Consider the following 14,720-nt stretch of genomic DNA (forward strand, 5'->3'; position numbering starts at 1 on the left):
ATTTTCATTTGCTAAATTTCTCAATCCTGTTGAGTGCACATCATTATAGTCTGAGGAGTCTGCACTATACAATGGCCTGTTCCTCCAATCAGCATCATAAAGGCATCCCGTTGTATTTTTTTTTTAATTTTATTTTTATTTATTTATTTTTGGCTGTGTTGGGTCTTTGTTGCTGCGCGCAGGCTTTCTCTATTTGCGGCGAGTGGGGGCTACTCTTCGTTGTGGTGCGCGGGCTTCTCGTTGCATTGGCTTCTCTTGTTGCAGAGCATGGGCTCTAGGCACGTGGGCTTCAGTAGTTGTGGCTTACGGGCTCAGTAGTTGTGGCTTGCGGGCTCTAGAGTGCAGGCTCAGTAGTTGTGGCGCACGGGCCTAGTTGCTCCACGGCATGTGGGATCTTCCCGAACCAGGGCTCGAACCTGTGTGCCCTGTATTGGCAGGTGGATTCTTAACCACTGCACCACCAGGGAAGCCCAATCCCATTGTATTCTGAATGCATTTGTTGGAAAAAATTTTTTCCACTTAAATATGATTAAGCTTTTGAATGTTTCTCTTATAAATTGAAATAGTATTCAAGTAGAATCTGAACTGAAACTGCTTTTTCAATTTATATTGTTTAGTTCAGGATACCAGAAGAAAAAAGAAAACAAAATGCAAACTAAACATTAATTACTAAATAGGTAACTTACGTTATTTATCAAAAGAGGAATATAATATGAAAATTCTATCCTAAGTAATAAAAAGCACAGCTAACATTTTAGAGGTATAATTCAATATAGTCACAAAGATTTATTTGAGCCCCACTAACTTAGTATACAATTAAAAATGGTAATTTAATTAAAATGTCAACAAACAGAAAATGTTCCATTATAGAAAATAGTCCTTCAGAAATCAAACTATTTTGTAATTAGAGTTATTATGTATATATTAGACAAAAGGTGTTTTTCTGTTTTGGGGTGAAGGTGTATGAGGAACTGTTGCCGTGAAGGGGCACCAAGGGGTTGTGTAGGCACGATTGCTGCTTATTAACTGTCATATTGTCCCACTGTTGGATATCAGGAAAACATATTTGCCAAAATAGTAAAATCTCTAAAGAGAACCTAAACTCACATATGTTTTAGGAAATTAATTTCTTAAATTAAATTAAGAAAAAAATGTAAGGATGAAATCAAGACCTTGGACATCTGCTTCAAATTCTGAAAAAAAAAATTACATTTCCTTGGTCATATGGCTTTCTCATCCTGCTTTCAGTTTGGTTTCCAGCTTAGCGGGCTAAGAATATGGCACCCTTTGCCTTCTCTGACCTGTTTTTTTTTTTTAGCACACTTCAGGATGTCCAATGTTGAAAGGCCCCCCGCCATCTGCAGGGAGGTGCAGATAATCCCGGGTTATATGGCTCAGATTGGCCGGCACATCGTTTACGCTGTGACAAGCCCTCCCCGCCCAAGTGTGTTTTGACTCATGCTGGGCTGAGTCACATAGAATAGATAGATAGTTTATCAGCACATGTCCTACAGATCATATTATCATCTTACAAACATAGCGCATTAGCGCACAGGCCGGGAAGCTGGGGCAGTTGGAGCGCTTCTGGCCCCGGTGTGTCACTGCTGCGGAGTAAACAGGTTCGGATTCCACTCGGCAGGCAGCGGCAGGGGCTCAGGGCTGCAGCCCATTCACGGGTAGGTGGGCGTGGGGGGTGAGTGCGCGGCTGCTCCTGAAACTGGGGGATTGTGAGGAAGGCGAGGGTAGGGGCATGGGGCACCTGTGGAGGGGGCGGGGGACAGCGCTTCCTTGTTTATGTCTGTCCCTGCTGTGCTGAGGCTTGACAGGGGTGAACCTCCCAAACGAACACGGATTGAGGATTATGCAGGGCCTGGAATTGAATGGGGAAGGAGAGCCTGTGAGCGGGCAGGTCTAGGTAGCCGGGCTGCTGCTGTGGCCGGGTCTCCACACTCCGGCTCCTGTTAGTGGGTTACTCCCAGCACCACCCTTGTTCCCAAGGCTGAGCTCAAAACTTTCTGGTCCACAGTGCTGTCCAGGGGTGATAAATCAACTTGTTTGTGCTTCCTCAGTGCCCTGAAAGGGATGATTGACATCTGGCCGGGGAAGTCTGTCCTCCAGGAGAGGCGTGGGGGTGAGGGTGGGAAAGTGATTGGAAACCCGGAAGAGAATTGTCTAGTTTTGTAAGCAGTTTGACTGTGCTGGTGGCTCTTCTTTTATATATATATATAAATATATATAAATATATATTATGTATATATTTATAACATATATATATTTATTTTTATATAAATATATATTTTATATAATAATAATATATTATTAATATAATAATATTAATATATTATTATATATTATATATTTATATATATTTTTATATATATATATTTATTTATTTATTTATTTTTGGCTGTGTTGGGTCTTCGTTGCTGCGCACGGGCTTTCTCTAGTTGCCGCGAGCAGGGGCTACTCTCTTTTGCTGTGCACGGGCTTCTCATTGCGGTGGCTTCTCTTTGTTGCAGAGCACGGGCTCTAGGCGGGCAGGCTTCAGTAGTTGTGGCACGTGGGCTCTAGAGCGCAGGCTCAGGAATTGTGGCGCACGGACTTAGTTGCTCTGCGGCAGGCGGGATCTTCCCGGACCAGGGCTCGAACCCATGTCCCCTGCATTGGCAGGTGGATTCTTAACCACTGCGTGGCGGCTCTTCTGATGGACCAAATCCTCTCCCATAACTTAGGAGCTGGGTGTTGTCCCAAAGAACCTCTGTAACCATACCTGATAGAGAAAAATCCCCAGATGCTCATGCACCTTTTGTTCTTATATATAACTGGGAACAAGGTCTGTCTTAATTTCTTTTTTTTTTTTCTTTAAATAACTGACATTTTTTGAGGTTTACTAGGTGCCAGGTACTGTCTTAAGCACGTGACACAAATTATGACGCGTGATCCTCCCACTAATCCTATGAGCTCAGTGCTGCTGTCACACGGCGTCCGGATGAGAGCACCGAGTTTCAGAGAGGTTAGGTCGCCATCTCAGGGACATGCAGCAGTCGGCGGGGGAGGCAGGACTCCAGCCCTGAGATTGTCCTCTTGATCCTGTCTGGAGCCTCTGCCTCCCTTGGCCAGATTTTCTAGTTTAACAAATTACCGTAAAATAATGGGTGTCCCCAGGGGAACTCTGATCAGGTGACATAAAATGTAATTTAATTTAGAATTTGGCTGAAATATTGTGACTACTGTGACTGACCTCACCTGAATACTTACCCTCTATTTCCCCCACTGTTTCTATCAGAAAACTCACTCTGCATTCCACCTCTGGGGTCCAGGCAGTGGCCTTATGTGAGGATAGAAAGGAATTTGTGGGCCATTAAAGCCCCTGGTCTGTCATGTTATTGCCTCCACTGTACCTTAGTGTCACCAGAAGTTCCCATTGGTTACAGTCATTCCCTTGGATCCAGCAAGGCTGATGATAGGTGTCTTCTGCACCTGGTGGATACACCTGGAAAATGCTGTGGAAGGCCTGGAGCTGGTCAGTCCAAAGGGAAGAGGGATCTGGGGGGCTCTAAGGGGCAGGTGGGGAGGAGGGGAGCCAGGCCTCTCTCCCCATGGCTGGTCCAGGTGACCCCCCTGGCACCAGCTCCATGCCCTTCTCCCCTCTCCCCCTCTGCTGCTGTCCCCCTCCCAGCCTCACAGAGGGAGTATCAAGGATGGCTTGGCACCTGTATTGTGGACTTTGTTGAGTCTCTTCCCAGACTCTCCCAGAGCCTTCACATGTCAAATTCTCTGAGATATAAGCCCTGTACCCCACCCCCGCCCTCTTCCAGCCCAGCCTGTCATTTGACAAGAAGTGAGAGGACTAGGTGACCAGAAAGTCCCCCCTCCCACCTGGAACCCTGGCATATGATTCTAAGTGGAGACTAGTGTTCCGCTGCCAAAGGACGTGTTTTTCCAGTCATGCCCTCTGGCTCAGGATCGCAGATGGTTCTGTAAAGTGATTCTGATATACCTGGCTTGGGGAGGGAGCATGGAAAACTATTTGACCAAACCCGGAAGAGTGGTCCTTTCGCCTTCCTCACAGTCCCTGCAGGACTCTCCCTGACCCCCTACTCCCACCCCCCATCACGCACTGGAGGACATCTCTCCTCTTCTGGCTCGCACAGCAGCTCCTTCAGTCTCTGTTGTCGAATCCACACGCTGCACTGAAATGTATCCCTTTAAACATCTGTTCGCCCCTCCAAATTGAGAGCTCAGAGGCAAGGACATTCATCTTTCTGCATTTAATGAGTGTCCCCAAATGTCAGTTATTTAGGGTTCCTGGGAATCAAAGAACAGAAATACACACCAAGTAATAAACTGGCTCCATACCCAGGGTTTCTGGGTTGAGGTTCAGAAGTGGGAGCCTGGCGTCTGTTACTGCGTGACCTAGTGTCGGTGGCTGACTTGAGGGGCCAGGCTCTGAGCCCAAGTCTGGGGCCCCTCAGGTGGTTGCTCCCGTCAGTAAACCCTGGTTCCGTCCATGGACAGATAAAGTAAAATTAAACAAATGGTCAGATGATTCAACTTGTATTATGTGCTGTGAAGTAAGTAAGCAGCAGTCTGAGAGAGAGAACAGCAGGAGGCTCTACCTTAGATGAAGAGTCAGGGGAGGCCACGCTGAGGAGGGAATGCAGAAGCTGAGTTCAGGGGTGTCGGGGTGGGGGGAGTCGTGTGAATGGGGGGACCGTCTAGGCAGAGGGAGCAGCGTTTGCAGGGTCTGAGGTGGGAGGAAGCAGGTGGTGGACGGGCTCGGAGGAGGAGAGCAGTGGGGGTGAGTGGGAGGGGCTGGCTGAGGGCAGGTCGTGCCAGCGTCTTACTGGGCCCTGTGAGGAGCTGGGATCTCCCTCTCATTCCAAAGGGAAGTCTCTGGAGGACTTGGGCCAGGTGGCAGCATGATCTAGTTCTCTTTGGTGATGGTGATGCTCACCGTCGTGTAGCAAATGGATTGGATGTGGGTGAGTGGGAAGTCAGGAGACCAGCTGAGAGGCTTTTGCACAACTGAGGCCAGATGTGGCAGTAATTGGTGGTGAGAAACACATGCCCCTACAGAATAAATTGGATGTGTGAATGAGTGTGTGTGTGTGTGTGTATGTGTGTGTATGTGTGCATGTCCATATATTGGGTGGTCAGGGTGAGGAAACAGAAAGCATAAAGGAGTGACCTCCAGATAAATATGGAGTCATTGTCGAGATGGGAAATTAAGGCAGACAGGGATGGATAGATTCTAAATGAGTAAGTTTGGAGGGAATCGTGTTTCTTTTGAGATATGCGTGAGATATCCAAGTGGGTATGTGAAGGAAGCAGCTGTATATAGACACCAGATGTCACTGTAAATTAAGACTGATTTTTATAAGTGCCTCTTATTTTACTGTTCACTTTATTAGTTATTTAGTGCTGCATAAAAATTACCCCAGCACTTAACATCTTCAAATGATAAACATTTGTTATCCCACAGCTTCTAAGGGTCAGAAACCTGGTTTCTGGCTCAGGTTCTGGCTCAGGGTCTTTCATGAGGTCTAGATTTTGGCCAGGGCTACAGTCATCTGAAGGCTTGACTGGGGCTTTATGATCTGCTGTTAAGACAGCGTCCACCCACATGGCTGTTGGCAGGAGGCCTCAGTTTCTCCACAGGAAGCTTCCCCATAGAGCTGCTTAAGCATCCTCAGGACATGGTGGCTGGCTTTCCCCAGAGTGAGTAATCCGACAGAGAGAGCAATACCTTATGGGACTGAGTCTCAGAAGTCACACACCATCACTTTCACCACATTATATTCATTAGAAGTGAGTCACTAAGTCCAGCCCAAGCTCAAGGAGAGAGGAATTAAGCTCTACCTTTTTAGAGGGAAGAATGTCAAAGAATTTGTGCATATAATTTAAAGCCATCACATCCACCAAAGCTTTTTTTCCAGGAAAAAAAGGCATTTTTGGGAGCAGAGAAGAGGCAGATTCAGGGACAGATGCAGGTGCCACTCACTTAGCACCTTGGGGGAATGAAAGCTGCTGCCATTTATTGTTCACGAAAGCTGGGATCAGCAAATGATCACCCTCAGGCCTGGCACTGCCAGAGCAGGCTAGCACTGTGAGCCATGGAGACCAAACTGGAGTAACCCCCTCCGTCCCCATTCCCCCAGACTCTCGGCACCTGTCTACCTGGCCAGCTGTATCTCACTGCTGCCCAAGGCCCGCGCTGGTTGCCATTCACATATTGGAGACTCCACTGTTGGCAACTGCCAGGCACCAAGCAGTCGAATCTCTGTGCAAGAGCTGGTGACTTACCAGCTGCCCAACTTGAGGTGAGTGGGAGGAGAGGACGCACAGGCACCTGGGTGTCACTGGGGCAGAGAGCGAAGCTGACTGTAGCAGGTCCCCCCTCGCCTGCTCCACGCTCATGGCCTGCCAGGCCTTTCCCTCTTGGGCCAGTCGCTCTTATCCTGAGAATGTCTCCAGTAGGTGGCAACTGGGCAGAAGCGTGGACGCAAGGTCAGTGCTCAGGCAGGCCCATCCCAGGCAAGCAGGGAGGCCAAGCGTTTGCTCTTTTGTTATGTAAGTATTGTACTTACATAAAATACTTACTATCTTGCCCTTTAATAAAAAAGTTTGCTGACCCTTGCAATAAAGCAAACAGTTTTTCCAGGAAAAAAAATTTTTTTTTCCTCTGTGAATCTAACCTTTGTGAGTCTCTGATTGTTGACATTTCATTCAGAGCCTGAAACACTCGGCACTGGAGGGGAATGAACCTGACCACACTCTGTGCCAGTGTCTTTTCTGTTGCAGTGAGGGACACCGCAGTTCCCTCCTTTCTCATAGTCCCAAGTGTTTTCTTCTCTGGAAGATGCTCTGTGGCTGTGGACAGTGCAGCCAAATCTAGGGAGGCTTGTTCTCGTGATTCTGCGCTCACCATGGGAAGCCAGATCTCTAGCAAAGAACTGGAATGAGAGTCCTGGAACCATGCATCTTTGCTGTCAAGTTCAGTGCAGGCCCAGGCTAAAGCTCTGCGTTCTTTTGCTGTCTCAGAAACGTCTCCTTGGTTGTAAACATTTTCTCTGACAGGTTATTGTTTTATTTGTGTTGAGGGCTTCCAGACTGGATCCTGGAGAGGGTAATTTTCCTCTCTTCTGCTTTGGTATAGCATACCATGGTGATATTTCTATAGCTCTGCAGAAAGTTAATGCTTAGAAAATTACATCTTATGTAATTGCCTGAAAGACTGGGTTGAATGGAGTTCATGCTATGAAGAAGAGATTAGCTTTGTGAATTTGCCAGGGGACTCTCCTTCCCCCAAGCTGCTAAGTGACTGGCATCTGCATCTGTCCCTGAATCTGCCTCCTCTCTGTTCCCCAAAGGGGCTTTTTTTCCTGGATGGAATGACTCACGGGCTCTTGTCATAAAACCACTTTCCCAATCTCAGCACCCGCCCATGGGGCTACTACCTCCTGGGTTAAGGTCCATCCTTTCCAGTTGTCCAGGGAGGCCTGGACTCAGCCCTGTCCTGCACAGGATGCCAGCAGCTGGGCTGGACCTGGGATTTAGGAGCTGGTATTTCTTAGCTTCGCAGGATCTCTGGAGGTTACAGTGTAGATCCCCACCATACATGGTCATCACTTACCATCCTTAGAGTCTCTAGTTTTCATTACACACATTTGTAAACAGAACCTCTGATAGGCAAAACCCTGATTTAAATCCTAGCACTTTCAAAACCCCCTTAGTTGAAGGATAGTACCTCTTTCTCTGCTTGGCAAAAACACAGAGAAAATAGTGAATGTGGTTAGATGACAGACAGGATAGACTCTTTTCCACCAAAATACTGAGACTAATGTTGGTTTACAAATATTTAAAAATAGAACATAAAGGCATCAAGAATAGACCATTTCTCTAATGTAGGGACTTGAATTATATTTCTCTAAATTAATGCATAGAAATTAATGTACATATTAATGTACAGATCTGGTTACTTTTCAAGGATTTATTGGCCTAAGAAAATAAAGGAAACTCCACAAAAGAATCAGAGCCATGACTGGCTGATCTAGAACACACACACCCTGGACAGCAGGTGGGTCTTCCAGCTTCAGGTACTCTTGGATGACTGACTGTCCACACTGTTCAAAAGCAGTTCATTGTACTTTGGCTTTTTGGTTTGCTTTTATGTGTAGACTTGGATTATATGCAGAGATTTCCTCAAAGGAGCTAGGCTGCTTAATTCTTTCTCTTTAAAAAAATTTTCTCCATTAATGGCTAAAGTCTTTAATCTCTTGTTCTCAGGCTGATGCTTGGCATTGCTTTATGGAGGCTTTTATGTCAAAAGTCAAAGCCTTAAGACCTTTGCAGCTTAGGTGCTCCTGAGCTGAAGGTAACAGAGTAAGGAAAGTGGTAAAAGAAAAATTAAATGCAGAGATTTATGGTTTGGGATGAGATGGAGTAGGCACACTTCACCTTGTCTCTCCCACTAAATGTAGCTATAAAACCTGGGCTTATTACACAGAACAGCAATGTGAAGACCCTGAAAAGTAAGCAGTTGCAAGAGAAGAAGGGAAGGACACCCTAATTCAAAGTAGAACAGAACCTGTGGTCTGTTTCCCATTTTTCCCCTCCAGTATTCCCCAGCCTGGACTCAAGGCAGCCTGAAACCCAGAATTGAGCACAAAGCACCTAATTTTGTTCCAGGAGTGAAAACAGCCTCCTAATGCTCAGAGAGTGGGGGTAAATCCCTGTCTTTTTTCTTTTTCTTTTCTCCACCCTCTAATGCCTTAGGCCCCCGTAGGATTGTGTAGTAGTAGCAGCAGTGAGGGGCAATGGGGAGAAGGTTGGTAGTGGAGGACCTCAGTCACCCAGACTTTGGGATAAGGGATCCTTCCTTTCTGAGCAGAGGAGCTGTGGTCCCCAGAGGGTGGAGGAAACTCTCATTGCTTTTTTCCTTGCACTGTCCTCCCACTGTTTGGCCCAACACAGTGCAGTTGTAGGACATGCACAGCAAAGCAGGGTAGCTAAAGCACCAGGTCTCTGGCCAGAGGACTGAAAAGCAAGCCCCAGGAACCTAGAAGGACCAGAGAGATCACCGAGAGGGAGAAGCTCTGGAGAACAACCCCAAAAGGTTGCTTATGAGCTCCTGGGCTCATTCCCGAGCTGCACCTGCATGGATCTGACCCTCACCAGCGTTGGCAGTCTGTTAGAACCCCTGTCCCAGATGGCCACTAGGTGGCGCCCACAGAACAGCTGAAGAGCACTGCAAAGTCAGAAGACTGATCTGACGTGGGAATCACAACCTCCGAGGGCAGGTTGGAATGTGAGGTCTGAACCCAACCAAATTGATCACTTACTGTGTTAGTTATCAACTTATTGCCTCTCAACTTGGAATGCACTCTTCAATGTGTGTATTCTGTGATATATAATGGAATTCCTTTAAGTATTTGTCCTTTGAAGTGAACACCATTGTTAACCTTTCTCAGTAAAGGACACTGGAGTGACAGTGTAGTAGGAAGAGGTTTCCTGCCTTTCCCAGGGGAGGATCAGCATTGTGGGACATCTACTGGAGCCTGCCCCAGTCATGGGCACAGAATATGGTCCCTTTGCAACCTGGCAGCCTTGGCTAGCAATAACTTTCTGCAGCTCTCTTGACGCAGAAAACAGAGGCTTGTGTGGCCCATTTGCTCTGTGGGCCTCCTGCCCTCCTTCAGAAGGAAAATGGAGAATCTGCCAGCAGATCTCCTTTAAAAGAATTGTTAAGGGAAGTTTTTTAGACAGAAAGCAAATGATACCAGAGGGGAACTTGGAACAATAGGAATGAAGGAAGAACAACAGATATGGTAAATATCAGGGTAGATATGACAGGCTAGCTTCCTCCTCATGAGTTCTTTGAAACAAGTTTGATGATCTGAAGCCAAGAAATCTAACACTGATATAATACATAGGACAACTACAACATAAAGGTGAGAGCATAAGGGGACCTATATGGCAATAGGTTTCTTTTTTATTTTAATAAATTTATTTATTTTATTTATTTATTTTTGGCTGAGTTGGGTCTTCGTTGCTGCTCGTGGGCTTTTTCTAGTTACGGCGAGTGGGGGCTACTCTTCTTTGCGGTGCGCGGGCCTCTCACTGCGGTGGCTTCTCTTGTTGCAGAGCACGGGCTCTAGGCATGCGGGCTTCAGTAACTGTAGCACGCAGGCTCAGTAGTTGTGGCGCACAGGCTTAGTTGCTCCGCGGCATGTGGGATCTTCCCGGACCAGGGCTCGAACCCACATCCCCTGTATTGGTAGGCGGGCTCTCAACCACTGTGCCACCAGGGAAGCCCAGGTAATAAGCTTTCTATATCTCACTTGAAGTGGTTAAAATACTGTTTCTAAGTAGACCACGATAAGTTAAGCATGTATTTTATACTCCCTAGGGCAACCATGAAAAAGAAATGACAAAGAAACATAGTCAAAAACACAATAGGGAAAATAAGATGGAATAGTAAAAAATGTTCAGATAACACAAAAGAAGGCAGGAAAATATAAAAGAGGAAAACAAAAGAGGGCTCCAACAGAAAATGAATAGTAAAATGGTAGACCTGAATCTAAATATATCCTTAATTGTACTAAATGTAAATTGCCTAACAATACCAATTAAAAGACAGAAATTGTCCAAGTGAGTTAAATAAATGAATCAACAAGATTCTGTCTATAAAATCTCATATAGATTATAACCATATATTTAGGTTAAAAGTAAAAGGATGGAATCAAGAAAGTGAAAAGACAGCTCACAAGATAGGAAGAAATTTTTGCAAATCATATATCTGGCAAAGGACCAGTATCTAGACTATATAAAGAACTATTACAACTCAACACTAAAAAGACAAATAGCCCAATTAAAAAATGGGCAAAGAATCTGAATAGACATTTCCCCCAAGAAGGTATACACATAAGAAGATGCTTAACACATAAAGCACATAAAAAGATGCTCAACATCATTAGCTATCAGGGAAATGCTAAAAAAAGACAATCTTCACACTCACTGGGATGGCTACAATACAAAGAGAGATAATAACAAGTGTCAGCAGGGATATGGAGGTACTGGAACCCTCATACACTGCAGGTGAGAATGTAAAATGGTGCAGCTGCTTTGTAAAACAGTCTGGCAGTTCCTGAAAAGGTTAAACATAGAATTAACATATGACCCCCAATTCTACTCATATGTATTTACCCAAGAGAATTGAAAACTTATGTCCACACAAAACTTGCACCATTTGCATCTTTGTCAAAAATCTCCTTTAGGTAAAAGAGTTTTAAGGGAGACAAAAGACAGTCCCAGATGTCAGAAATTAAAGGAAAGAGGGAAATCAACTGGGGTCAGTGTTTTCAGCTCTTCAGACTAAACTTATTGACCTCAAATGTTCAGCTGCATAAACATAAGCCAGTTCTGCCACTCATATTGGCAAGCCATTTGTGGAGAGCACAAACGAGTCAGAAGATTTAAATATTTGGTTTTGTATCCCCACTGACTGCTATTTAGAAGTGTCTGGAATTGGAACAGAGAATATTCAATAGCCTTACTGTTTGCCAACTGACACTCTGTGTATTTGTGGACATCAGGAAATGGATTTAGCCAGATTTTGATGCTGTAGGTAGGGGAAGTTTAAAACAATATAAAGAAACTTATTTTACTTCGATAAGGGAGATAAGCATAGCTTAGTGGAATGAATGTTGAAATGCACTTTTATGTCCTGATAATTTTTTTTTTTGCAGTGAGCAAATAATGACTTAAAACAAATAGTAAATATGAGGTGGGAAAATAAAGAGAAGAGAGAAAGTTCACTGAGTGGGCTGAGAGTGAAGCAACCTGGATGCAAATCTTTTATTCACTTTCATTGATTCATTTACTCACTTAGTCTTTCAACAAATATTAATGGAGGGTCCACTATGTGCCAGACACTGTGCTAGTTCTCACTAAGAGGTGATGACCAAGATGTACCTGAGTCTGACTTTCCTTGTGTTTGAGAAACCACATAAACAGAGATCAGCAGCTCTGAGGGTTTATGTTGCAGGGGAAACCTACAGGACTAGTGCCCAGGCTGTGTGGTCAGTCCCAGGAGGAAAAGTGCTCAGTGGGGTTTGGTACAATGCTTGGTGCACTTAATGGTGACTGGTGTTTAGACTCAGATAACTGGTGTGTGTGTGTGTGTGTGTGTGTGTGTGTATCTTCTAATTAACTCATCAAACTTACCTCTGAGTATGTTACAACCTACTGAGAAGATCAGATGCCAGTAAATTCAATAGAATGTGGAACCACAAAGCTTGAGGAATGCCCAGGGGGCTTTGGGAACCCACGTGTCAGCTGAGGGGTAGAGAGACATGTGTGACATTCTAGAGGAGAGGACCCCAGTTGAGCGCTGAATTTTGACTTACAAACAAGAGTACTCTCAGACCCTAAGAACATTAGCAACTGCCATCCTGGAAGAAACAAGGCATTTCATCATTATTGATGAAATTGATTCACTCATATTTTATTTTAAAGTTCAAGTTAAAACTATTTTCTTCTGTGTGTGTATGAAGCTGACATATATATATATATACATATATATATAATTTTTTTTTTAAATAGGTAATTTCATGCTCTTAAAATGGGGCCTAAAGTGGTCGTATTCGACATTTCTGTCATCAGAGCCTTGTGGGAAACTCGTGTCAAGAAGCACAAAGCCTGGCAGAAGCAGGAGGCAGAAAGGCTCGAGAAAAGCGCATTGGAAAAGTATGTGTTCTCTGTACTTGCTCTGTAGCTCTTTAGCGAATAAGACAGGCTGCATTTGTGTTGTGGAGGGGGATGCCTTTCCTCCGAGATTTCTTCCTGTCCGTGACACTTGCTCATTGGACTTCAGAGTCTTCACGCTGTTGCCTACAATGGACATTCGATTCCTATAACAGTAATACTCATAGCTATAAGGACCCACATACATTCCAGGTACTGTGCTAGGCATGGAAAAGACAGCAATGACATGACAAATTCCTCTACAGGAAATTCTGAAAGACCGCCAGCTGCCCTCAGCAGGCTGATGCCATCCACCCATGTGACCACATGAGGCTGCTCTATGTCCTGCACTCAGCTCTCGCCCGTTGAGCTGAACATTAGATAAGATTCATTGTGTTGATGCAATTTTTACTTGGATTGGAATGATGTGGTTTGACTACTGTCATACACTCATGAAGTATGAGTAAAAGAGAGTTACTGTGTATGTGAAAACTAGGTTGAGGGCTTCGGAAAAACTATGTGTGTGATCAGTACGAACCACCCAATTGAATTAACACTGTACAAGACGGATAAAAGTACAATGAGCTAGAAAGGTTGCACATTCAGGTGGCTTTGCACGTCTGTAATTTTTATGCCCTGTGAGGAAACCCAAACTGGAAGTCTTGGATGATGCGTTATGGGTGTGGTTTATACAAGAAAGGCAGAGTGGGATTCTAATTGGCAGACCCATTTTCAAAGGCGGTCCATGACCCTACATCAAATTGGCAAATTGTGACATATGTCTATGCTTTAGGTTAAAAACAAAATGTGTAGGGTATGAATGTCTCTTTACTCTTGGTTCTCCACTTCTATGAACTATTTCGATCAAACAAATACCTATTCTGATCATGCTTGATAATTAAGCTGCTGCTGTAAGCATTACAGCTGTTCCAGGTGGTTATAATTATCCCCAGTCTGAAGACGAAGTTAGGACCTAAGTAACTTGCCCAAAATGACAGGGCTGGTAAATGGAGGATTTGGCCAAACCTTTCCCCCGATATAATGCTGTAATCATAGATAGCTGGCCTGTCTTTTCACTTGCCACTAATATGAGATTATCCAATATGACATGAATCTTAAATTTAAGAATTGGAACCCTCAGACCAGGCAACACCCATGGCAGAGGATCTTAGGGATCTACATGAGCATGAATTACACAGGTCCCAAGGCCCTATGAGCCCGAAGTGGTTCTCAGCCCTGCTCCAGCTTCCTCCCACCCCCAGCATCTGGGGTTACTCTAGGGTGGGACAACTTGCTGAATGGGGACCCAAGCCCTGGGAGGTTTATGGAGATGTCTGTAGCTGAGGTAACCCCCTGTGGGTTCTGGGAACAGCAGCCACCTGCAAGAGCTTCGGTCTGAGAACCGTGCCCTGGAAGCCACTTTGCAGTCGCGTTTGACTCTTGATCTCTGTCTTCCATCGTGGTGCCAAATGGCTTTGTGTCCACATTCACACGTCTCATGTACACAGGGTTGGTCCTGCATTAGGCTCAGTGCCATGGGGCTTGTGCTGTGCCTTATCTTAACCTAAGACAGAAAACTTCTTGGGAATTTGTTAGGATTTTCTAGCTCAAGATAAGAAAAACAGCCACCAAATTGGCTGGGTGGTGAGGAGGAACTGGGAGGGTGGCTGGAGGAATGTGATGTTCAGGAAGAAGCATTAATTTCCCAGGACCTGCAAAAATGAATGTAGTGAATTTACCTTTTTCTGGCAGGTATTTTTGAAGTTTCATAATATGATTTATACTGTTGTTGTTAGGACTATTTGAAGGTTACCCTTTAGTTTCTCAAAATTTGTTGCCTGTGGGAAAGTTAATATATACATATATATATATATTTTTTAATTAATTTATTTATTCGGTTGCACTGGGTCTTAGTTGTGGCAGGTGGGCTCCTTAGTTGTGGCATGTGAACTCTTAGTTGAAGCATGCATGTG

The 14,720-nt window shown here is 44.8% G+C and overlaps 1 protein-coding gene across 5 annotated transcripts in view; it reads left to right on the plus strand.

The window, feature by feature from the left end:
• Positions 1-1,522: 1,522 nt before the first annotated feature.
• The window catches only part of LRRC2 (leucine rich repeat containing 2), a 35,567-nt gene continuing 22,369 nt past the window's right edge, over positions 1,523-14,720 (plus strand). For 2 of the 5 annotated variants that reach the window (XR_014232642.1, XM_082347425.1), the window contains exons 1-2: positions 1,523-1,676; positions 12,607-12,750. Coding sequence is in view for 4 of the 5 variants with exons in the window: in XM_082347425.1 (XP_082203551.1) it covers positions 12,626-12,750 (125 nt within the window). In the remaining variant the exon portion in view is untranslated. Of the gene's footprint in view, positions 1,677-6,198; positions 6,324-7,990; positions 8,081-12,606; positions 12,751-14,720 lie in introns of those variants that run through there. The other 3 variants (XM_082347426.1, XM_082347428.1, XM_082347427.1) reach the window with 3 other exon arrangements.

Source organism: Balaenoptera borealis (genome assembly GCF_965194805.1).
Source record: "Balaenoptera borealis genome assembly, chromosome: 12".
In the NCBI taxonomy this organism is placed as follows: Eukaryota; Metazoa; Chordata; class Mammalia; order Artiodactyla; family Balaenopteridae; genus Balaenoptera; species Balaenoptera borealis.